Source organism: Amblyomma maculatum, chromosome 1 (genome assembly GCF_055883805.1).
Source record: "Amblyomma maculatum isolate TAMU_Amacu chromosome 1, ASM5588380v1, whole genome shotgun sequence".
Taxonomy (NCBI): Eukaryota; Metazoa; Arthropoda; class Arachnida; order Ixodida; family Ixodidae; genus Amblyomma; species Amblyomma maculatum.
In genome coordinates this window covers 100,996,851-101,022,022 of record NC_139344.1, presented here as the reverse complement: position 1 = coordinate 101,022,022, position 25,172 = coordinate 100,996,851, and the positions used below count along the sequence as shown (strand labels likewise).

The 25,172-nt window shown below is 45.4% G+C and overlaps 1 protein-coding gene across 2 annotated transcripts in view; it reads left to right on the top strand.

The window, feature by feature from the left end:
- The window catches only part of kcc (solute carrier family 12 member kcc), a 353,291-nt gene that overhangs the window by 70,286 nt on the left and 257,833 nt on the right, over positions 1-25,172 (top strand). Inside the window, exon 1 of one of the 2 annotated variants that reach the window (XM_084588670.1) lies at positions 7,188-7,536. The exons of the other annotated variant lie outside the window; for it this stretch is intronic. Within the exon in view, the coding sequence (XP_084444796.1) occupies positions 7,392-7,536 (145 nt within the window). The 5' untranslated portion in view covers positions 7,188-7,391. Of the gene's footprint in view, positions 1-7,187; positions 7,537-25,172 lie in introns of those variants that run through there. 2 annotated transcript variants of the gene reach the window in all.

The following is a 25,172-nucleotide window of genomic DNA, read 5'->3' as shown; positions in this document are numbered from 1 at the left end:
ACCTGCCCGCCAGCGCAGCCGGGACGCGCGCCCTTCGTAGGCAGAGATATGCGGATCGGGAGCGGTATCATCGCGGTATGCGCCCATGCCTTTCCGCCCGACGAAGCCCGGTCGAATTGCGACGGTGGGCTTTGCCGTCGAGCTAGCCTGCCGGTGGCGGAGCCAGCTCACCGCGCTTTTGCGTGTGTCTTTTTGAGGTGCGCGCACCGGTTACTTCGTCGATACACGGCCGCATTCCGGGCGCGGCAGAATTAAAGGGCAAAAGCGGGGCATTCATGCGATGTAAGATTGAGTGGGGGCGGGAGTGGGCGCTGCGGTGAAAAGCGGCAATCGCCCCGGTCTTCGGGAAAAGAAGGGATGAAAGGAATGAGAACGTTTTCTTGTTCTTCTGCAGAGAAAACGAACACTGCAGCGCGACTGAGACATCTCGTTTGTGTGCTTTCTCGTCTCGAGGCGATGGACTCGCACGCTGTTATTGAAGCGTGGGAGACTTATTGTTGGCTGCAGATGGAATTAAATGACCGAGGAAGAAAATCTGGCTCGCCCAATTACTTCGGCCAGCCTACGCTTTCATGTTTTCTTTGTTTATGCATAATTTATGGACCACCGTACATCTTGATAATAACGCAGTGTCATATTTTGCATACTGCCAAGAATGCGATTTTATTCGGCCAGTTTTCTACCAGTGTGAGTACCATCCGTGGGCGTGCGCGTGGCACTTATCGATATCAATTTAGCTGGAGAAGAAAACTGCGACTGTTTCAATCGGTTATTCTTGTTAACAATAGTAATGAATCAAAATCACTGAAAGTGCAATGCTTTAGTATCTGCGTTACGCAGTGAAGACACCTCTGTCAAAGGTTCTGCGTTCGCAGTGCCAGCGAAACTAATCGGATGCGCTCCCACTTCTTTAGGAAGCTGCGAATGCACAGATCTTTGGAGTAACTTAGCGATAACCTGCCCGGTTTCCTTAGTGCATGGAACAATTTTTGCTCATCTTTCAGACAAGGTATTGCAGATAATTGACAGCCTCACGGCTTCAAGACATGAGAACGCGATGAAAAAATTCCCATTCTGCGCCCGTGCTACCTTTATTCTTGCCTCCGCAAACTGTGACGTACGCGTGTCATACCGTTCCGATTATCGTGAGCCAAATGATACGTCAAAAGGAATCTCCTCTAAAACTTGAAATTATTTACCCGAGCCATGAATCTTGTCTTAGTTAAGCTGGCGTGTCGTTCATATATTGTCTATTTCAAAATAGTCCTTCTTTTGAAATATCGATTCGACGGCCGTCTAATCTAAAGGTTGGCCGTAAAGGGTCCTCAAATGCCACGAGGAGCATTATGACGCGGACTTCGGCTAATTCCGTGAGAGGCTTACGCCGTAACCGTAAGGTGGAAGTTCGATTCTTCATTTAATTTCACAACTACCCTACCCCAATAGAAGCTAATTTTAGGGCGTTGAGAGCCCATTCGGTCCCTTAGAGGTTCAGAGGCGCACGCCAGGCTGCACGATACACCGAAGCGTTGGCGGGGAGATGTGCAAGGGCCGAAATTTTGAGCCCGATGCTAGCCAGGGTGCTATGCTACAGGCTCGAGCCTGGCTCATCCCTGTGCTCAGACTTGAGTCCCTGGCCCGGTTCGTTCTGCGCGAAGCGACGATACAGAAATAATTTCAGGACGATGTGCTTATTTACGATCTGGAAATGTTGATTTCTCACGTTTAAGACGACAAATTTCTAGACTATATAGAATCACAGCATACACCTAGAATTATCATTCTAAGTTATTATGCAAATACAACAAGTTTTGCATTGATGAAGGCTTGAGGTATTCTCGGCGATCGTTGATTATGAATCCGGTAGCGCTGACGTTTCTTTCGCTTCTCTAACTTGTGGCGGGAGGGACTAATACGTTCTCGGCAAGAAGAGCACGTTTTTATACATGGCTTCCTTACTTCTTTAAAAGCGATCTGCCTTCAAACTCTGAGCAAGGGGCTGATTTTGTGGCCAAGTACTCGGTGAACTCGTATGTGAACTCGGTGAACTTTGCGAAAACTCGAATATAGCTATGTGTGGCAGCTGTAAGCTATTAACGGTGTCGCCTCATACTCTAAATGCAGACTGTCCCTCGAAGTTTTTTTTCTTTGTGGTACTTACTAAGGCTTGGATTCTGTCAAACGTGCTGACAGAGCGAATTACAGCATGAACTACTGCATGTGACGCTTACAACTTCAGGTAAAACAACCTACTTCCCAAGCTGGTATGCATACATACATACATACATACATACATACATACATACATACATACATACATACATACATACATACATACATACATACATACATACATACATACATACATACATACATACATACATACATACATACATACATACATACATACATACATACATACATACATACATACATACATACATACATACATACATACATACATACATACATACATACATACATACATACATACATACATACATACATACATACATACATACATACATACATACATACATACATACATACATACATACACACACACACACACACACACACACACACACACACACACACACACACACACACACACACACACACACACATATATATATATATATATATATAAACACAATGTAGAAGGAAAAACTATGTGCCGATGGTGGGAACCGAACCCACGACCTCCGAATATCGCGTCCGGTGCTCTTCCAACTCAGCTACATTGGCCGCTGTCCCACCTGCTACTTTCTTGGGTATTAATGTTACCTGTATACGAACCTTGTACGAACTATATATATACGAACTGTATGCTATATATATATATATATATATATATATATATATATATATATATATATATATATATATATATATATATATATCTGGTGGCCGCTTTTCGATACGGTCGAAAAGCTATAGGCGCCTGTGTGCTGTGCGATGCCGGTGCACGTTAAAGAACCTCAGGTGGTCGAAATTATCTGGAGTCCTCCACTACGGCGTCTCCCATAGCCTAAAGTCTCTTTGGGACGTTAACCCACACAACTAAACCAAACATATATTCTGCTCTCCATAAAGGGTTTTGAAAAATCAAATCTCTGTGTGGAGCCTGTCTGCCAGGCTCGGAAAAACGACGAAGTCCGATCAACGTAAACAAAGTGTATTCATAGTAAAGGAAGGGTGGGCCATCCGCCCGCTTTCCAACTGACCACACGACCTTGACTTTTCCCCTTAAACAGATTTGGCCTGGCCCTAAACTGACTTTGCCCGGTTTTAAAATTGTGTTTACCCACATCCAAGACTGCTCTGACCCCCGCCCGAAATTAGGCCAGAAAGTCCTTGCATGCGAATGGACAGTCGAGATTCGGGCGCTACGATACGTCACATGGTACGTTCAAAACAGTTTCTTTCATGTTTCAAGCCACGGGAGGAAGAAGTGCGGCAAATGCTTGCAAAGCTGACAGGAATAAAAAAAAAAAAATGCACATAAAGCAGCAGGACATGCCTCCGCAGCTGACTTGTCAAGGTCGTTTTATCGCTCCTGCTGCTGATAAGGTCACTTTCGTGCGTCATCTAATTTCGGCCGTCGCTTTCCACATGCATCACGTTTATGTTGGGTAATAATAGTTGCTGCAATGCACATCACTCGCGCATCGCTGGTACCGGCACTGCCTCCGGCGGCAGGTTAGCTAGTGCGAGCAGGTGCAGAGACTGATGCTTGCTTAGCGCAATCATCATCATCATCATCATCATCATCATCAGCCTGATTATACCCACTGCAGGGCGAAGGCCTCTCCCATATTTCTCCACTTAACCCGGTTCTGTGCTAGCTGCATCCACTTGACCCCTGCGAACTTCTTAATCTCATCCGCCCACCTAACTTTCTGCCTCCCCCTGCTACGCTTTCCTTCCCTTGGAATCCAGTCTGTTACCCTAAGCGACCATCGGTTATCCTCTCTTCGCACTACATGTCCTGCCCATGTCCATTTCTTCTTCTTAATTTCCACCAGAATGTCGGTAACTTGAGTTATTTCTCTGACCCACTCTGCACGCTTTCTATCTCTTAATGTTACCCCTACCATTTTTCGTTCCATAGCCCTCTGGGTTGTCCTCAACTTAAGTAGAACTCTCTTGGTTAGCCTCCACGTTTCAGCCCCATAGGTGAGTACAGGCAAGATGCAACTGTTGTATACTTTCCTCTTGAGCGATACCGGTAAGCTGCTAGTCATAATCTGCGAGTGCTTGCCAAATGCGCTCCATCCCAATCTTATTCTTCTTGATATTTCCTTTTCATGGTCCGGATCTGCGGTTACTATCTGTCCTAAGTAGACATATTCGCCTACTATTTCCAGTATTTCGCTACCTAATGTAAACTGATGTTCCTTCCCGAGGCTGTTGAACATTACCTTAGTCTTCTGCATATTGATTTTCAAGCCTACCTTTCTACTTTTTCTGTCTAGGTCATCAATCATTATTTGCAGTTCATCCCCCGAGTTGCTTAGCAAGGCAATGTCATCAGCAAATCGCAGATTACTGAGGTATTCTCCATCTACCCTTATCCCTAACTGCTCCCATTCCAAGTCTCTGAATACTTCCTCTAAACAAGCTGTGAATAGTACTGGGGAGATTGTGTCTCCTTGCCTAACACCTTTCTTTATGGGAATTTTGTTGCTTTCTTTATGTAGAACTATGGTTGCTGTGCAGCCACTATATATATCTTCCAGCACTTTCACGTACGGCTCGTCTACCCCCTGATTTCGCAATGCCTGCATCACCGCCGAGGTTTCAACTGAGTCAAATGCTTTTTCGTAATCAATGAATGCTATGTATAAGGGCTGGTTATATTCCGAGCATTTTTCTATCACCTGATTGACGCGCACGTATTCTGACTGTTGTGGGTCCATTTCTTGTATCTCTTGTGGGAAACGCAGGTCTGCATGTTGGTGGCATGCCCGACGATGATATCTATTTTCACTCGAAACAGAGCAAGGAAGGCTATCACGCAATGGAACGCAGGTCTTCGGCTGGGGCGGTTGATTAACATGGACTGTTTATCACAGGAATTAGAGGCGCATTTCTGTGTTTGAGCGTCTTTTATAGCAGCAGCGAATGTACTGAGTCTTCCTCAGGACCCTCATTAGACACGCATCCTCATTATGGCAAGCTCAACTACCCAATACTTTTTTTTTTTTTTTTTTGTTGTTTAGCCGTAAACAACGAAAGCGAAACGTTTCGGCAACTTCTCTCACTTCTGTTCCACTTCTGTCTGTGAGTTTGGCACTGCATACTTTAGTGATGTGGTAGGTGAATCGGGTTGACCTTGTTTTCTAGTTAAAAAGCACAGCGGCGCGTGGAAAACGAGGAGAATGGATGAAAGACATCCTTGTGTCTCATCCTTTCTCCCTTTGGCCTCGAGCCATTGCACTGTTTCCCTAGAAACTAACTCTGGGTCTGCTTTACCATAAACTACAAGCCTTCCGGCAGAAAAGCCATTTTCGATGTTTACTGCCTCCAGGTCGAGCGCTGGATGCGGAAGAATGGATCACGTGTTCCTGCCACTGGTCCGTATTGGATTTCCTTCGGTAATACGACGCTTTTATCGCATATAGGATACTACGTTTCGCCAAGAGACATGCTGTCGTAATAAAAAAAAAAAAAAAAAAAGCGAAACGTTTAGTTTTCACAGCGCTTACTCTGAAAGGCACGAAAATAAAACAATCTTGCGCCTGTCAGGTGACCCTCCGTATTCTATAATAGCAACCCGTGACAAAAATGCACGCGCCGATTCAATTAATCAGCTCCGATTGCTAAAGACTACGCTAAACATGTCTTCCTCATGCGTTTTTCGCTCTGCTCCCTTCGTCTCTTGTTCGAGAATAGGCTAATATGGTTTCACTATCTTCCGACTTTTCGCTTCTATTTCCATCAACTCCCAGGTTCCAGCATAACAGCTGGGAAGCACCTGCGATTGCTTATTTCAATTTTCCTTTATCTTAATTTGTTGTCTGGGAAATTAGTGATAAATAAGGAATAACAATAAAAGTCGTGGATATATATATATATATATATATATATATATATATATATATATATATATATATATATATATATATATATATATATATATATATATACACCCTTGTGTCCGAAGCTTTATTGGCTTTAAGATGCACCATAGTGGAACATGTTATGAGTGACACCAAGCATCTCATATCTTCGAACGTGCACCGACATCCAAGTATACTTACGCTTTCGCACTCTGCCTTCATTGAAATGCAGATACCGTAATCGTGAATCGAACCAATGTCCTGCGCTCAACAAGAGGGTGCCATAGTTGTTGGCTCATTTTGCTGCGAGTGCGCCCGTATTCTGAATTGTTGTACGGGCCAACACTTTTCTGCTGACTACAGAGATGTGAGAGCATGGAAGCACTGCGCTAAGGCCACTCTGGTCAATACTGCCCTAGAAGGCAGGAATTTTGTGGCTGCGGAGTTTGCAGAGGGCTCACTGCGCGATACTTGAAGTCGCCTTGGGCGTCGTATGCATCGATGACCGCCAGCTTTTGTCCAATGTTTCTATCGGCATGAGGGAGAGAAAATAAAGAAGGAGCATCCCCACCTTGCGCCAACGCAAACGAAAACGAGTAAAAGCAACAGAGGAAAGAGAGGGGGGAGGGGGGGGGGGGGGGGGTCGTCTGCTTCTCGCCAAGCTAAAAAAAGCAGCTGAGTTCAAGAGCACTCAGTGTGGCGCCCCCAAACGTGAACCTCGGCATCGCTCTAGGAGCGAGAGTATCCCGCCTCTCCCGTTCAAAGAGAAGGAGAACAAAACGGAGGCGGGGCCCCGGGTCTGAGCCTGGCGGCGCAGCGTCGTCTGCTCCGAAGGGCCCCAAGCATTGATTTGGAAGGTTCCAAAAGGAAAAAGAAAAGCGTCCATCTCGACTCTTGGGACCCGGTAGAGCTGGGAAAAAGTTTCTTATGCAGTCCTGATGGGCGTCCAGTTTACGTATAAACACGTTCGCGGGCGGAAGCGTGCATTAGCGTGCTGAAAAAGCGCCGCGAATGAACGGACTCGTTTTCCCACGCGGACAGACCGCGAGGCGAGGAGGCCGCGCGCGGAGCAACACGGGCGCGCGTGCGCGGTGCATTGCAGCAGGGGTTCGGGCGCCGGTGGGGCAGATCGCGCGAGCACTGCGACAGGGCTGCTGGTCGCCGCTAGCCGCTGGTTTCGTCGTTTTCGGTGCGTTCTGGGGCGCGTGCCCGTGACTCGGCGTGCTCAGCGCGTTCTGACTGATTCCGGGGCGATCTGACAGGCCGGCGGGCGCCATGCCCGTGGTAAGTTAAGCCGGCGTGCACAGTCGACGCTTCGCGTTCAACATGGAAGCTGCCTCGACGACAACCGGAAAGTTCGAAGTGACGCAAGTCACAACTCCTGACTCGCTCGCCGGTCAGAACTCTACGCCACTGTCACCGTCGATCGGCGATCAGGACTCGGACCCGTCCACTGTGCGCTTGATCCCAGGTAAGCGTTGTTGCGCCCCTGCTGGTCATTCTACCGGCCGCGGTCTTTTGTCTCACGCGGTCACTTCGTGCTTAAAAAGCGCGCTCGCCGCGTACCACGTTTTTCTTTCGCTAGCGCCGGTGCAAGCTGTCTGTATTGCACGGTGCAGGATGCCATGGCCATGATCGGGCCCGAACTGTGCAAAAAGAACTGGAGGATAATAGGTGCGCTTCTAGACAGCTTTGTTGCCATTTTACGTAACGCGCTGGATCGCTGCTTGTTATGCTCGAGCATAACAGTGCTCGAGCATTGCAATGCAGTGCATATTGTGCCTAGTGCTCTTGCTTATTGTCGCTGTGTAACCAGCAACACCAGATGCCACGCCCTGCTGATGAATTCATTATCTGCCGTCAACTGAAATCTGGAGGGTTGTTATAATGTTTTGCATATCAAAGTAACGCAGTTTTATTTCGAGGATATTCGCGAGTGGAGAGCTTTACGCCGTGCTTTTTACGCGCACGATGCAAACGTCGGCACTGCACTTCATTCAGTCGATCTCTTTGCGTGTATATGACCCTAAGTGTTCGCGATACACTGGCATTGAGGATGCGTGCAATGGGTTGGAAGCGAGATGGTCAATTCGAAGCCACTGTAGTCTATTCTTTTCTCATTTGCGAAAACCGGGCACCTCTGGCCATGTAGCTTCAAATTTCATTATATTGCAGTTCATTTCGCCGAGAAACGTTCGGCTCCAGGCTTAAGCGGCTGTTTCTCTCAGACGGGGGTTGCAAGCTACGTCAGTATTTGATTGCGTTCAACTACCGGCGGATAGCTGTGTGGGCCTACAGTTTGTCGCTGCACTGCGGGGCTACGACGCTTTTCTCGCGGTAAAAAAATCATTGTTTCGTTTCGCGAGCTTCGGTCGTGTGCGCGCTTCAGTTGACGGAAGTGGTTGCTCGCAGAAGCGCGCGCGCGATTTCGCGCCAACGAGCTGTAATTTATACCGGGTCATGGATATTTTTGGTCGTTGCCATTGAGGCGGCGTCTTGGTTTCGTGTGATGAGCCCCGGCTGCCGTTGCGTAAGCCGGGAGCTTAATGAAACACAATAGTACTGCTTTTGGAAGCGCACGGGTAAAGCAGCGAGGGCGTAGCGGTAGTCACGGTTGGATTTTAACTCGCGAAAAAGTCTTGAAAATCTCGCTTCAAGTCGCGGCTATCAGCTTCGGCAAAGCGTCGAGCCGAGAGTGCGCCGTTATGGGGGCCGCTCCGTGTTTTCATTTCTCGTTTATTTTTGCTGCGCGCGGATTATGCGTTAGCCCGCAAAGTTTGCTTTATCGCGAGCATGCATGCTGGCTCTCCGAAGCGTTTCTAAATTCACTGATGACACAAACGTGCCGTGTGAGCCGCGTTTCTGATGGTCGCTAACCACTGTTCCTGCGTCGGCTGCATAACGCTTTGCGTGTATTAGGCTGCGATGGGCGTCAGTGAGACTTCTGGGGACGTAGTTGCCCTTAATTTCGTTTCTCATTGTTCATGCATTCGAGCGCCGCATTTTCCACTTGCACAAATATTTCTTGTACATGCTTCGCTTAGCCATGCCCAGCGCACGATTCGTGTATCCGCACAACCGCTCTCAGACGAAAGGGTGCATGCCGATTGATTCCAGTGCCCGGGATCAGACCGGGTGGTGTAATACCTGCAGGCCGATATAATACGAGACGAGCCCGCGACCTGCACGTGGCAGTTTTATGCACCTGATGAAGGAAAAGGCTAGCCCGGTACGCGTGCTGTAGTGAGCAGTCGCCGCTAAGACACGTTTTCACTGGTTGGTACTTCGTGGGCGCCCCCGTAATGCTATAAATCGGTGAACTGTTACCGCGACGATGTGCTCATTTTTCTCATAATCACCATGCTATGGCGAACTTGTGTCGTACGGTAGGTTTTATCAAGACACGCTGGTGACGACCACTCGCAAGTGGCCGCGTATTTCAGTGCACTCTCCTTTTCCTGCGCTTTTGTTGAGAAATTAAGAAGGCCTTGAAGCCTTTCTTTCCTGGGATGTACGAAAGATACACGATTTTATTGTATTTTGTCAGGTGCAGCTATTGCGTGGAGGTACGGCAAGTTTGTGCGCACGAGCAAATTGCATACGCTCCGTGCGTCAATCTTTATATCGAGCGCATGATATGCGGTGCACTTGTGAAGCTGTTCCAGTTTGTTGTGTCTGGGGGTTTATGTACTCTCCTTTTTCGCGAAGGCCTTTTTTTTTTTTTTTTAATAAAGCGGGCTATTTGGAACGATTCTGCGAAGCTCTCGTAAAACAGCAGAATGCCCTTGTACTAAATCATTCAGGCTTAATTATTTACTTTGCCAGGAGTGTTGGAATGAAGGGAGTCTCTTCAGAGCATTTCCGCCAGCGTGATAGCCTCGAGACTAAACGAAGGTTTCAATAGCCCGTTAAGCAGCCAGTCAGTTCTCACACACACAAAAAAAAAAAGCTGGGTAAGTGCGGCGCTTTTCAGAATTTTCGCTGAGACCAAGTGTAGCCCTCTATAAAACCCACGCTACTTGATGCCGAATAAAACCGGCTTGAACTTACTTTTTTTTTAACATGCCTCTTTTTTTTTTTTTTTTTTTTTTGGAGCTCGCGCTCTTTTCGCCTTTATTTTACTCAGCCAAAATACCTGGAGGGATGGCAAATTTTGTCATCTCACTAACGACATCGAGCTCAGCGCACGCAGAAAGCTTTAGAACCGCATTACTGACAGCTCTGGGAAAAAAACGTGACTCACTGGAGGTCGCAGCAACGAAGAAGAAACTCTTCGGCTTGATATTTTTCCGGGAGTTGCAATCCAAGCAGGCGCGTTCTTCAATCCTGCGGGTTATCTGATTTCAGAAACGGCTAAAAAGAGAAACGTAGAATACACACACAAAAAAAAATAAAACTCAATTTTGATTGAGTTGCATCAGTAGCGAATACAGATGAAGCTCGATACTTTTAATCTTTTGAATTTCTGGACGAAATTTGGTTTCTCTATTGTTAGCTTTTCTTCCGGTTAGCTCTACCGTTAGCTTCTTTAAATTTACTCTTCACTTTACGGCACTCTCACTACACTCACCTCTCCGTTGTTGGAGTGCTTAGGAACCTTGAAGAGTAGCTGAAGCAAAAGCATTACTGACCTTGGCCACTGGTAAGTCGCGTTAAAAAAGAGCACCATATATCTCTTCTGCGAAGGCATGGAAATGAGGAAAAAGAACGCAATAAAATTAGACGGCCCGACCTAAAAGCTGACCTAAAGAAATTCTCTATCTCGTCGATAGTAGATGTAGGCGTGAAATACACCGCAAAAAAAGGCTTAGCAGATCCTTAGGCTGAATTGCTGAGGTGGCAGACGGTCCCCTTTTTCCCAAGCGAGAAATTTCACGCAGCCAATTCATTTTTTTTTTTAAAGCGCAGCGCTTTGGCACCCGTCCTTGCGTTTCGCGGCGTCGTCGCCGTCGGCGTTGTCCCTCGTAAGCAGTTCCGCAGCCGGGGCAGCGCGCGCTCCTGTCGCCACCGTTCGCCTGTCCATCGGAATCCATCACTATGGCATCTGACCGTTCCCTTCATTATTTTTTATTCCTTTCTTCATTCCATTCCTCATGACGAGCTTGAGGTACACAGAACAAGTTAGACATTTACCGCGAATTTCGCTCCGCCGCGGTGGCTCAGTGGTTACGGCACTTGATTGCTGATCCCAATGACGTGGGTTCCATCTAAGTCGGGGTGGCCGCTTTTGGATAAAGGCGAAATTCAAGGCGCTCGTGCACTGTGCGATGTCAGTGCACGTTAAAGAACCCCAGGTGGTCGAAACTCCCGGAGCCCTCCACTAGGGCGTCTCTCATAGTCTGATTCGCTTTGGCACGTTATACTAACCAAACAATAAACCAATTTAGTCCGCATTTCCTTACCTTACCTCAAAACAAAATTTCCTCGTAGTGGTTTTCGTAAGCATATGCGGCGCAGGGACTCCATTGTTTTCCGAGCATTGCGCATCGCTTTCGACGATCCGGATAAGATTTTCTTGCTCCACGGAACCGAAGGTCATGTTGCTTTGGGCGATTTGGATCCAGATCTCTCATATCCAAAGCGGCTGATACCTTGCTACTTTTCCATTTTTAGAGCTGCTCTGGATCGCCGGTAGGAACACGTCATAATGCAGCGAGAAGCGGAGCTAATCTATTCACGTCGCAGGCGGTTTGAATTCCATTCTCAGCTGTAAGTGTAGTACCTTTTTTATGCGATAACGTAGAAGCCTAGTTGGAGCAAAAAATTCGGCGCATCTTGCTAGACGTCGCTATGGTACATTGCATGGACGAGCACTAATTGGTATTCGTGGTCTGTGACGTCACGAGTCTACGTAACATGACTGAGTCGGCAGGTGCGCTGATAACGTGACATATGATCGAGCAGAGAGGCGGACTTGGTGTCAATTAGCAGCAGAGCTTGGTTGTGTGCTAACGTGTCCATATCTTCGTGTATCGTGTTGAAATGGAGCCAGAATCAAGACCGCCTGCGTCTATCTTAAGTGGAAAATTCCCGCAACAGGAGTCTCAGCGCATGCGGCATTGGCATTGGCAGAGATGGAGAAGCAAGCTGAGCGTACTTCTGGATTCTAGGCTGTCTTAATTTCAGCACGTAACTGTCCCCTATCGCAGCTCGTTTGTTCGGGGGATGAGCTGCGACGACATCGCATTGGCATCGCAACCGGTAGAGTGAACGAGTGCAGTTGATGATGAAAGAGCGCAAACGCGGAGCACGTCGAAGAATGAAAATGCGGTGATAGCGATGACAGCACGAGGAGTAAAAAGGGAGGGAAGAGGGTAGAGCGTGAGGCGAAATCTGTCTTACTCCTCTCTGCAATGGTGGCTGGCTGATGCGAAACGCTCCCGCCAAGCAGAGACGCGTCACCCACAGAGGCCGGATTGCCGCGCCGTCATTCGACACTGCGTGTTCCGCATGCGCTCGCTTGTGGTTCAAATACACCACCAGCTGGGCTCAGGTTTCATGTCACCGAGTCTCGTAATAGTCGAACAATTTATGTTCTGCTCCCTCCCGTTCGAACGGTAAAGTTTGGACATGTTTCGGATAGGTTAGGCTTTATCTTCTCCTTGAGTTTCGGAAGACGTGCGCCCGAGTCTGCCGAGATCGAAAGCAGATAATTTCATCCTTCAACGCCTCTATGAGAGGTTTATTGCCTAATTGTTACAGGCGCAGGTCATGTTCCACTGAGGCTGTCATTTCTGTAGAGGAAGCGGATAGAGCTGAGAAGTAGCGAATCCGTCGTTGAGCACGACATCCGTTCGGTGTTCCGGGTTCAGAACGTTCACTGGAAGACCTAACGGTCGCTTACATATACTCAAGCAGCATTGTTTGAAGACGGGTCTTTCAGATCTTGAGGCGTCTTCGCCTGCGTGACGGAGTCTCGTCAAGTGGCAACTGCTCTGCATAAGAGTTGACGCGGCGCAAACGTGGATAGGCCACAGCAGGGGTGCCGTTTTTGCTTAACGTGTGCGCAAGCATCATCATTTTGTGAATAGAAACGTCATTCGGGAGGCGTCCTATCCCACCTTCTGCTCCTTCTTCATCGATGGAGCCGCAGACAGTTGATGGCAAGAGCCTCGGAGGTTTTTCGCCAGCGAGGTGTTAAAAGATTTAGATACGGCTGCTTCCGCTCACTGCGTGCCAACAGCTAGAAAGGCCGTAAAAGGGGGGCGTTGACCTCTTTCAGGCGATTCAGCCTTGGTTCTTCAGTTGGGAACAGGAAAAGCTCTTGTTGGCCTGGCAATTAGCAGCGAGAGCGGCTTTGCACTTTTTCTTGCAGACTGATGAAGAGTGCGTAAGTAGACACGTTAGTACTTGTTCGACAGCGGAAAGCATGCAGTTTGTACCTGGGACCGGAGAACGACAGGTGCGAGCATTGGGTACTCGTTCCGCGTTGGTGACCTGTCTTTGCACCATTTTGCAGTAGTCTATGCTTGCAAACGCCCGCAAAGAAACCTGGCGGACTTATTAGCTATCAAATAAATTCAGTTTGCTCGATTACTTTTTGCATTTCTCGATCTCGAGCAATCCTCGCCAAATTTGTAAATTTGGATGTCACACGATCGTATGACAAGCTGCATTTAGGCCTGAGAGCCGCTTTCGAGTGGCTGTGTGTATGTTGGTGAAGGGGGGGGGGGAGGAGAGGAGGAGAGATGGGAATATTAGCACTACCACTGAGGCCTCTGTCATTTTCTGTAACAGACTTGGTTCCAGCTCCTCAATGTTCCAGGTTTTCTTATGACGCTGAGGACTTATACGGAGCAGCTAGACCCTGGGCCTTCGCATAACTGTGGTCCGTAGAATTAGTCTCCGAGTTATGGATACTCCGGATCCGGAATTGCCAGGAAGTTGTCCCAATGCGCTGGCAGCGCTGAAGATCGGGACTTCAAATGAGCAGGCACACACACGCACACGCGCGCACGCACGCACACGCGCGCACGCACACGCACGCACGCACACGCGCGCACGCACACGCGCACACACACACGCGCACACACACGCGCGCACACACACGCACACACACGCACACTAGGCTACGGCTTCTTCGGCGAAGGCAGACATTGGAACAAAGTCCGTACAACAGTGAGAAGTGGCGGCGTCGGCGGCTATGCAGCCGAAGTTTGCGACCACGACGGCTTTAGCCGAATCTTTTCACTGAATCCGTCGTCGAACACACCTCGGATTTGGCGTATGATAGCCTTAGTTGCTTATGCGTCATAAAATCCAACACAACACATGGACTGTAGACCAGTTTGCCGGGCTTTATTTTTTCATTCCATTTGGCAGTATCTATTTACTAGGGGTGTTTCGTTTTGCGTGTTGAAAAAACTGGAAGTTAAGGTAACGGGGCTGGGTCGTATGAAAGTGGTAAAATTGATTGGCCGGAAGACCAAACTTTCTTCTTTAACAGCGGAGCGCTTATTTCTAAAGGACGAGCAGCGTTCTCAGAGACTGCCAATGATAGGATGTCGGGGAAAGCTCTGCCTAATCTTACTGCTGCCCAGAAAACTATTAAGAACGATATGGAAGGGATTTGGAGTGGTGCAGATGAGGTGTGCTTCTTTGTTCTTCTAGACTAGCGCATCGTTTTACAGCGTCATTATGCGCAACAAACACGATCAGTTAAGATTTTGTAAGAGACGGATCATCGTAAGGGACCACTCATGTCGGCTTCACGCGAAGAGCAGCATCAAATCAGTTTGACGGTTTATTTGGGGGGGGGGGGGGGGGGGGGGGGGGGGGGGGGGGGGGGGGGGGGGGGGTTCTTCTAGAGTTCAGGTACCGGTCATGGTGTTACTGTCAAAATGAAATATATATATATATATATATATATATATATATATATATATATATATATATATATATATATAAAACAATGCCATGTAACGTAAAACATAAATCTAAATCCCTGCAGAGGACGTGCGGAATTCGTACAAAAGAGAGGTGGACGCAGTATATTGCGTTACAAAACAGATGCTGGGAAATATTTAAGCATTAGTTTTTAGTGAGGAGAGAAGGAGAAAGAAAGGTAAATATATTGTCATTGTAAGTGGCAAATCTCGCTTAAGAATTTAATATTCATTGGTTTCTATTTGTTTGCATGCGCCAAATTACATTTACTTTACTTCTTTAAGGAGATTTGTGAAGTGCACGATATTATTGACTGAGTGTTCCCACCTACGTGACACGGAGTCCTTTTCGTGGGTTCACTGCTAGCGATCACGCACACATCGCTGTATACAATTGACATATAAAACAATAAAATAAAATAGCAGAAATCAGATGTCTGTAGCACATCGTGTACAATTTGAGGCCCACTGCGCTCTTGCGGATAACTAATTTGTCAAGGAGTTCAGTGAGCTACATAGATACTATTCATTTTTTACTTATTCGTGCTTCAAATGACCATGTGTAGGGGTTTTACATCAGGGGTGGGTGGCTTCACAAAAAGAGATTTTTGACAGCTGTCTTGAAATTGATCGAATTGGAGTGGTGCACAACTTCCCCAGGGAGATCATTCCAGTCCTTCACTGTAAGTGGAAAAAACGAATGAAGATGCGATAATATGCGCGCATGCAGAGGGTATACCGACTTGGAACGACAGCTGCCAGATGAGTGACGCTGGGAATGTGATATGACGTTGTTATTATAGGAGCGTGATAAAACTTGTGATAAAGAGTGAGCCTACCTATTTTACGTCTTAGTTTTTGTTTAGGAAGGCTTGCACTGGATTTTAGGACTCTTACACTGGTATAGGAAGAATAATTATGAAAGATAAATCGGTCTTCACGGTTTTGGATTGATCCAAGGGTGTTGAAAAGATAAGTCTGGTGACAGTCCCAAACCGAGCATGCATGTTCCAGTTTGGCAATGGCCTTTACTGAAGGGGAGACAAATTTCAAATTTCGTTGGAGAAAGCCAAGGGTATACGGTTGGCTACGTTAGCTATATTCGTTATGTGGGAGGACCATGAAAGATTGTGTATAAAAATAAGTCCGAGATATCTATGAGATGGCAAAGAAGGTATTACAGAGTTACGAAAAGAATACGGGAGAAGGGGGGGGGGGGGGGGGGGGGGATACATATGAGTGGCGGCGATGAAAGGAAAGAAGCGAGGTTTTGCTAACATTTAAGGGTATTAACCGCGTTTTACACCACTTTTCAACTGCTTGTAAGTCGCGTTGTAGAATGAGGACATCTGAATTATTGTTAATGGGTCAGTATATATAACACAGTCATCTGCGAATAGACGTATGTCAAACGATATACCATTAGGTAGGTCACTGATGTAAATTAGGAAGAGAAGGGGACCCAGGATGGAGCCTTGCAGTACACCCTAAATCACAGGAGACAAAGGATAAGTGGAGTTATTAGCAAAAACGAACTTATGGCGACCGGTCAAAAAACTATGTAACCAATTAAAGACGTATGTCAGCGGGGAAAGGAGACGGGAATATTAGCACTACCACTGAGGCCTCTGTCATTTTCTGTAACAGACTTGGTTCCAGGTTTTCTTTTGGCGTTAAGCACTTATACGTAGCCAGATATTCTAGACACAGTTAAGGCTTAGCCGTGAAAGCGTCAAGAAAAGTCAGTTATGGGGAACTTTATGTCCGCCGCAATGCCGAAAGGTCTTCCTGGCAAAAATATATATATTCAATAAATAGTGCAATCACATAAAAAAAAAAAAATGTGGGAGCAAGTTCGTAAACTTGACGGAAGTTTCTCTCCTTTCACAATTCCGTTTTTTACAGATCCTAGTACGCAAACGAGCATAGAAGAACAGGCAGATATTTTAGGCGAACACTTTTCTTCAGTATCAAGTTCATTACACTACACAAAATGCTTCTTAAAATACAAAACTTCAGCTGAAAAACAGACTTCCAACAAGTGGGAGTGGAAATGAAGCTTACAACTCTTTACTCACAGTACAAGAAATAAATACCGCTTTAGCTGCTGGTAAAAAGACGGCGCCTGCCCCGGACGAAATACACAATGAAATGCTAGCTCATCTGTCCACACCTGCGATAAAAGCCCTTGTGAATTTTTTCGATAAGATATGGGTATCTGGAAAGAGGCATGGAATAAAGCATTTATTGTGCCTTTCCTGAAGCCAGGGAAGCCACCCACTGCCCCCGGCAATTATAGACCTATAGCCCTTACAAGTTGCCTTGCAAAATAATTCGAAAGTGCTTCAAATATTAGGCTAACATTTGTCCTTCAATCTCGGGAATTCCTAGACATCCACCAGTGTGGTATCAAAAAAGCACATTCTACAACGGACCATTTAGTCCGCCTTTAAAACACGGTCCGTGAAGCATTTATACATAAGCAGCACTGTCTTGCCGTCTTCTTCCATATGGAGAAGGCATACGATATGATATGGAGGTTCGGCATCATTCGCGACCTAGCGGATTTGGGCGTCCGCGGTAGAATGATCAACTGTCTAAAAGACTTCCTTTCGAATCGTACATTTCGAGTGCGTCTAGGCTCAACTTTTTTCGAGGACCTTTATGCAGGATAATGGGGTGCCACAAGGCTGTATGTTAAATACAACTCTATTTGTGGTAAAAATGAATTATTTAAATAAAATAATCTCGAAATCTGTAATGTACATATTCATTATATGTCGACGACCTACAGATAGCATACGTATCCTCCAATGTATCAATATTTGAAAGACAAGTGCAGCTTACTATAAACAAGCCTGCGACATGGGCAGATCAAAATGGATTTCAGTTTTCACCACAGAAAACAGTGGCTGTTCTCTCTGCGGCGAAGGTTATAAACCGACCCTAACCTGCACCTAAATGAAACAATACTGCCAATAAAAAACAAGCACGAATTTCTTGGTGTAACTTTTGACAAGAAACTCACTTTTCTGCCACATATCAACAACCTCAAAAAGAAAGCTTCTCGATCCCTGAACATACTGAAAGTGCTATCACACAAACGCTGGGGCTCTGGCATAACATGTCTTATGCGTGTGTATTACTCAGTAGTGCTCTCTTCCCTGGACTATGGATGTGTTGTGTATGGGTCAGCGAGACCCTCCTACTTAAAATGTCTAGATCCTGTGCAAAACCTTGGCCTGCGGCTTACAACTGGCGCATACAGAGCATTCCCCTGTAAATAGCCTCCATGTAGAAACAAATGAACCACCCCTCGCAGACAGAAGAACAATGCTTACTTGTGCTTACGTGCTAAAAATAAGGTCCATCCCAAAATACCTCTGTCACTGTATAGTCTCAAAGTGCCCACCTAGAACACTTTTTAACAATAAACCGAAAGCAATAAGACCCCTAATTCTTCGTTATGAACTGACATGCCAGGAACTAAACATAATTGATGCACTTCCAAACGTTGTCCATAGTCCCGAACAAATTTCCCCTTGGTACAGCTTCCCTTCTGTATGCGTCCTCTCACTAACACAGTTTGGTAAAAAGCAGACACCACCTGATCATATAAGAGTTCCTAGCCTTGGAGGAAAAATACAAAAATCACACTGCATTTTATACAGACGGTTCTAAAACAAGTTTTTGTGTTGGTAGTGGTGTAGTAGAAGAAAAGCTTGAAAACAAAAAACAGTTAGGCTACCTCTGTGTGAAATGTTCTGCCATCTCCTTAGCTGCGGAAAAGGTAGTAAAGTGCAACATCGAAAAAAGTATAATCTACACAGACTCACTTAGTGTGATCACAGCACTACACGCCAGAAATGCAACACAACCCTTATTAGGAAATATAATACATTTCATAAAAACAGCTAAAACACGGGGACACGAAATTAAATTCTGCTGGGTGCCAAGTCACGTAGGCATAAATGGAAATGAAAGAGCTGATGCATGTGCTGCAGCCGCCCAGAATGCAAAAATAGAACGAGTAAATGTACCTCATAGAAAATTGAAAGAGAAATGGCAGGATTCATGGGACAAAGAAATCAACAGTAAGTTACACGTACTGAAGCCCGTGGTAGAGGAATGGAAAACATGTAGCCACCAAGAGCGTTTCATTGAAGTGGTTCTATGTCGTCTTCGTATCGGTCACACACACCGTACACATAACTTTTTACTAACGAAACACGATCAGCCTACTTATGAAGAATGTGGAGAAGTGCTCACAATCAACCGTATCCTAATCAGTTGTACAAGACTTGAAGACCTACGACAGAAGCACTTCCCACAATTTTACAATGAGCATATACCATTCCACCCAAGCTTACTTTTAGGAGAAAGGTCACTCATTGACATTTCCTGCATATTCTCGTTCCTAAAAGAAGCAAAGTATCTAAATAAGTTATAACTTTTTAAAGCCCTTTAACATAGCCCAGATTTTTAAACTTGCTTTTGGCGCATGATGGCCTTAGTTGCCTATGTGCCATAAAACACAACACAACACGTAATAGAAATCAGGCGGTAGTCAAGGCGACATGTCGAATATCCTTTTTGGCGACTGAAATGACCTTGCCTGTTTTCCAATCCAAAGGCGCTACTCCAGACGACAAGGACTGTTCAAAGATGTGCGACAAAAGGACACTGGTAATTTCTTTGGTGTTTTTAAGTAATTTTGCATTGATGTCGTCAATTCCAGCAGATGTAAGTTTCAAGGCTTCAATTAATTCGCAAATGCAATGAGGTTCGAACTTTATAGCAAGTATCACAGGATAATGAAAGTTAGGAAAACAGGGAAGTTTATCATCCGGTTCTTCGGTAAAAACTGAACAAATGCTGCATTAAGTGCAGCGGCAACTTCGGTGTCAGGGAGTGGGGCGTCGTTATTTTCCAGTATCGTTATCGATTTCTTGGGGCATGGATTAACAACCTTCCAAAATTGACGGGGGGTAATTACGCAGCATATTAGGATGTGAGGTTGAATAGAATGACCTCTTAGTTTTGGCAGCTTGAGACTGGAACATTCTGTCTATGCAGCGCTACTTTTCCCGTGCATATGACAGGTTAGTTTGTTTCGCAACGCGATAAAGCCGTTTTTTTTATTATTATTATTGTTGAGTCGATTTAGTTTGTTATTGAACCAGGGCGAGGACGGCCGTTCAGTTAGGTGGGGATATGAGCTTTGATTAGTGGTTGCATTTCAGGTTTTAATTTCAGCCAGTTATCTTAAACTGAACGAGAACAAAAGGTATCAAGAAAGGAGACACTAAATTGGGCTAAGTGTTCATTGAACGCGGTATAATTACCTCTATCGTAGAGAGTTATTTTCTTTTTTGCTTTTCTCGGATATGTAATTTTTGACTAATAAGAAGCGTGAAACACGGCATTACCACTAAGCCCGAGTAAGAAAGTTAATGCAGAAAGGATATCAGGATGTGTGGCGAAAAAGAGATCAATGAGATCGGAGGACCGATTATCCTTGTAGGGGTGGAGGTTAGCTGCGATAAGGCAAACTTAAGAATGCGCTTTCAGCGTTATTCTTCGATATCATTACTGCCATATCAGACCATACTATCGCTGGAAAGTTAATCACCTGATAAAAGGATTGGTTTCGGTTGTAAAGACGTGCTTTTTGAAAAAGAAAAAAAAGAAGCTAAAAATTAACTGCAGGAAACCGTATCTTTTCAGTACCGCATCGTTGCAGCTTGCTGAAGCTTATCAGATAAATTTTGCAGCAAATGTTGCATGCCCCTTGCCAGCGATGCATGGAGGTCTGGTCGAATGAAACGAGTCACTGCATCTCATAAAATCTCTACATATATCATATACCTATATGATGAGCATAACGCATGCAGCGAAGTTTGGCGGTAGCTTTCCGCATATCGACTTGACTGAAAGCTTAACTTGTCGAATTAGAGTGAAAGGGAAAAAATCCGAGATGAATGCTCTGTATGCTCTGAATAAAAGGTTAACCACTTAGGGCGTTTAAAGTGATATCGTGCGTCTTGGTGACTTGTCAAGTGTCTTCTGGGCCCAGACTTCGAGGCCTTGTTAGAACATTCAACTTAAATTACTTCAGGAGTTTATATCATCGGTGCTTCAACCGTGCGTAAATTGTTGCTTTATAGAGGTTTAGCGTCCCAAAGCGACTCAGGCTATGAGAGACGCTGTAGTGGAGGGCTCCGGAAATTTCGACCACCTGGGGTTCTTTACGTGCACTCACATCGCACAGCACAAAAGCGCTTTCGCTTCCGCCGCGGCCGGGATGCGGTCCCGCATCCTTGGATTCAGTAGGCAAACGCACTTGGCGGGTCTCAAACGTGTGAAAGTAAAAATTAAGAAGCAAGTAAAATTACTTCTGCAGTGGGCAAAAAAAGGATGGACACTTGTGCCAAACTGCACATTGGTTCGTTTGTAATTGAAAAGCGAGAAACATGCTCACTGGTGCTGAATTATATACACCTAGTTACAATATTTGTTTCGAGCATAGACCTGAATGTAAAGCAGTTCGCGGTTAAGCTCCGATTTCTGTATTTCTATGCGTCTGTATTGCATATCCTTGTTTCCTGTGTGCCTCTCGCGTATGCTTGTTTAAACAACGAATCGAGCCCCAGATTTTGATCTCCCGAATGTGGCTGAAAAGTGACTGAAATTTTTCTTTGGTACAACAGCCAGAACTTTTAAAGTAGCTCGTTTTGCACTAAAGTTTTAGAGACAGTTAAGTAGCCACCGTCGCTTACGCCCACATTGGGCAGTTCTCACTGAAACCAGAAAAAAATTTCCGCCGCTTTCCCAACACTGATCAGTGTGCGCGACTTGCAAGCTTTTGTACTTTAGTGTTGAATGCATTGCACGACGGTTTGCGAAACGCTCATACAAAGCAGCCTGAGCCTCGAGTCGACGCAGTCAGTGTTATTATATTTTCAAACAATGTTCGTCCACCGCAATTAGCATTTTGCGGCAATCACGTCCACGTAACGCGTAAGTGGTGCTTTCGCTAATAAAATCGGGTCCAAACTTTATTTTGGTCCCCGAGGGAAAAAGTGGCTAGCGGATAAAAGGCCACCGTTAGCGCAGCTTAGTTGCTTAATTTTTCCTTTTCGGAACCTTCGTATATATTAAATCCGTACTTGTATAAACGGCGTGTGGCGTTTCCGTACTAAATGTGCACAAAAGAGCTGCACAACAAGAAAGTCATCTTAAACAGAGTTAGACCTAACATGTCTCACTAACTTGCCCAAGCTTACATTTTGGGGTGCCCGGCCGTCATTTCTGTTGTTGCATTATCGCTTAACCGACACGCCTAGCGTTTCATCACTTTTCATCTGCGGTTATTTATCACTAACTCTTAGGTTCATCGAACCCTAAACGTATTTGTGAAGATCAACGTGGGAAGTTAAGGCAACCATAAATTCGCGTTTTTGGGCGCAGCGCTTAGGAATGCAATCAGCGATGCACATTCAGTATTCTGTCTGCTTTACCCACGGGAAAGGACCAGCCGTAATTAGTTCCCTGGCGAATAGATCTCTTATTTTATTCAGGATGACTTCACTGAACTGTTCTGTCGGATCGGTATTTACCTTTTCATAGTGGCAAGAGTTGTTAAGCTGTCTATATGTCTCTTTTTTTTGTAATTTTCAACAAGGAGAATCACTATGCTACCACCTTTGTCTGCAGGCTTGATAACTAAGTCAGTTCTAGAAGCTAGGTTGTCAAGAGTTGCTCTTGCAGTTATAGAGAGATTTTTGGGCTTTCGAGCTAGCTTTGTTTTTTCAATAATTTCTTTTGAGACAGATCTAATGTATAGGTCCAGTTCGAGGCTGCGCTCTGCATCAGGAAACCATGTGCTGGGGGCTCTGAGTAGGTTAGAGGCTTCCGGTACATTATTTGGATATTCAGTGAAGAATTCCTTAATACGCATTCTCGCGAATTCAGTTATATATCGGTCAAGTTCATATTCATTAAAGCTGTTATTCGTTGGACAGAATGTCAGGCCTCGCCTTAGAATCTGTTTATCACTATCGCTTAGAGATTTAGAAATGTCAATGACGTTGCTATTATCTATGTCCTGTCTATTATCTATAAAGACTCTAAAAATGTAGACAAATACAAAAAAAAAAGCATTTGTGGGGAACATTGTGCCTTCCAAGTGTGGCACAGCTTCATAATGGCCAACCAAGCGGGGGTGGCTGAAAAGAAAAAAGAAAGGAAAGAAAGCTGCGAGGAATTGAGCAGCCGAGAAGGATGGAACGAGTATGGGAGAAGAATAGGAATGAATGAAGCTGAAGTCGAAGAAGAGAAAAAATATCCCCCCCCCCCCAGCCAAAAAAAAAAAAAAAACAAACAAACAAAGAGAGCGACAAGCCTGAAAACTCGAGAACGCGATTACCGGGGCCTGAAAAGCAGACGGCTTTTGAAGAGCGTTAGCAGTTTTCTGGTGAGGCGGTTGCCATTTTTCTCGACGATAAAAGAAAGCATGGCAGGTGGCACGCGGTCGCTGATACAGGGACAAAACTATGAAAATGGAAACGCGCTTACAGCACGGCACAACAAGCGATCTACAGTTTCTAATACACATGCATGTCTTCTTCTCTCTCACTTGTCAGAATTGTCGCAAGTCTAATTTTATCTTTCGTTGAAAGAACGTCCTACTTCAAATCCCGACTTGAATTCTAGTTTTCTTTCGTTTTTTGTTTTTTTAAAGATCCTTATTTGCCTCTTTAACGGTACTTTCAAGTCCTCTGCCACAAAATTACAAGTTTTGATAGGGGAGGGTAGCAGGTGGCAGCCAGCCGCTCGACCACTTGCTTGGAGCAGGATGGCGTGTAATGAATGCAAGATCTGAGCAGAGTGTCCACAAATTAGTAGAAAAAAAGATACTGTTATTTTGTTTTTTGCTGTTTTTACTTTTTTTTTTTTTTTTTTTTTTTTTTTTTTTTTACTGTAGCCTCGATTGAGCAGTACGGCATGATAAACAGCTCATCATTCGAGGTTCAACAGCTCGGTAGAGATCGAAATGTCATTAACACAGCTAAATGAATACTGCGTATGGAATGGCAGACAGGGGCTTTATGAATCACATCTACAGTGGAGGGCGAAGCGGACACTTGGTACTTCGACGTCAGATAGGGAAGTTTTTTTGTTTTTGTTTTTTTAGATATTTTCGTTTGGTTTGCATTACATTCCAGGAAGCCAAGGCGCTCGTCTACAAAGCTGAAAGTTTTAGCGAATACTTGGGGAAATGATTAAAGTGGGTCAGACATCGGCCAATCGTCCGATGTAGGTTGTCAAGGCTTTCGGCAGCTTCCCGTGTTTCCTATGTTGCGTGAAATGTCTTCATGAAATTAAGTTTCATTTCAGCTTATTTCAATTTATTTTTGTAACAGTTCGTTACTCTCACATTCTTTCTCCGCCCTTTCGCCAGTCAGGAGGACGGACAAAGGAAACCGCCCAAAAGGAGAAGGAAGGTAGCGGCATAAGCGTGGAAGGAAAGGGTGTGGACGGGAAAAAAGGAACGAGCTGAGAGGGAGGAAAAAATAACGAAAGCAAGCAAGCAAGTAAAAAAAAAAAAGTTGCCAAGCAAATTCGCGAAATAGTTAATGCGCAATTAAAACGCTCCATTCTCGTTGATTACTTCTTTTTGTATATTCCCGCAATATGCGTTACTTCCTCATTGCACCAGTCCAATCCCTGCGTGGTAGTGGTGCTTATGCAAGCTATAGTAGACAAGGAAATATAGACCACCAGGACAGCTTAAATAAAAATTATGCAATGAACAACTGCATCCACGAGCGCGCGGCCCACTGGGCGCGCACGGCGGTCCCAGTAGACGGGCATTCGATTTATCAGGCATGGTAATTGGCACCATGCAGATACCGCTGACGCCTATGAGTTGCCCAAATTCTTTAAACATTTTTTTTTTTTTTTTTTGCGGGTTGAGAAAGGATGCTAATGCAGGTGCAGGTAGTGTGGCCTCTTTCGGAAAAAATGCTTCGCGGTAAATCTGGACGCGACAAACTCGGGCATGGTTGCCAGCTCACTGCTCGCTTCGCTTCGTAAAGCTTATTCGGTGACGGGAAAAATATTTTATTAGGCCAGTGAAAACGTGTGCAACAGCAGCAATCCAGGGACTGCAACCTAGCAATTCATTTGTGACCATAAAATGCAGCGAATCGAAAGAACG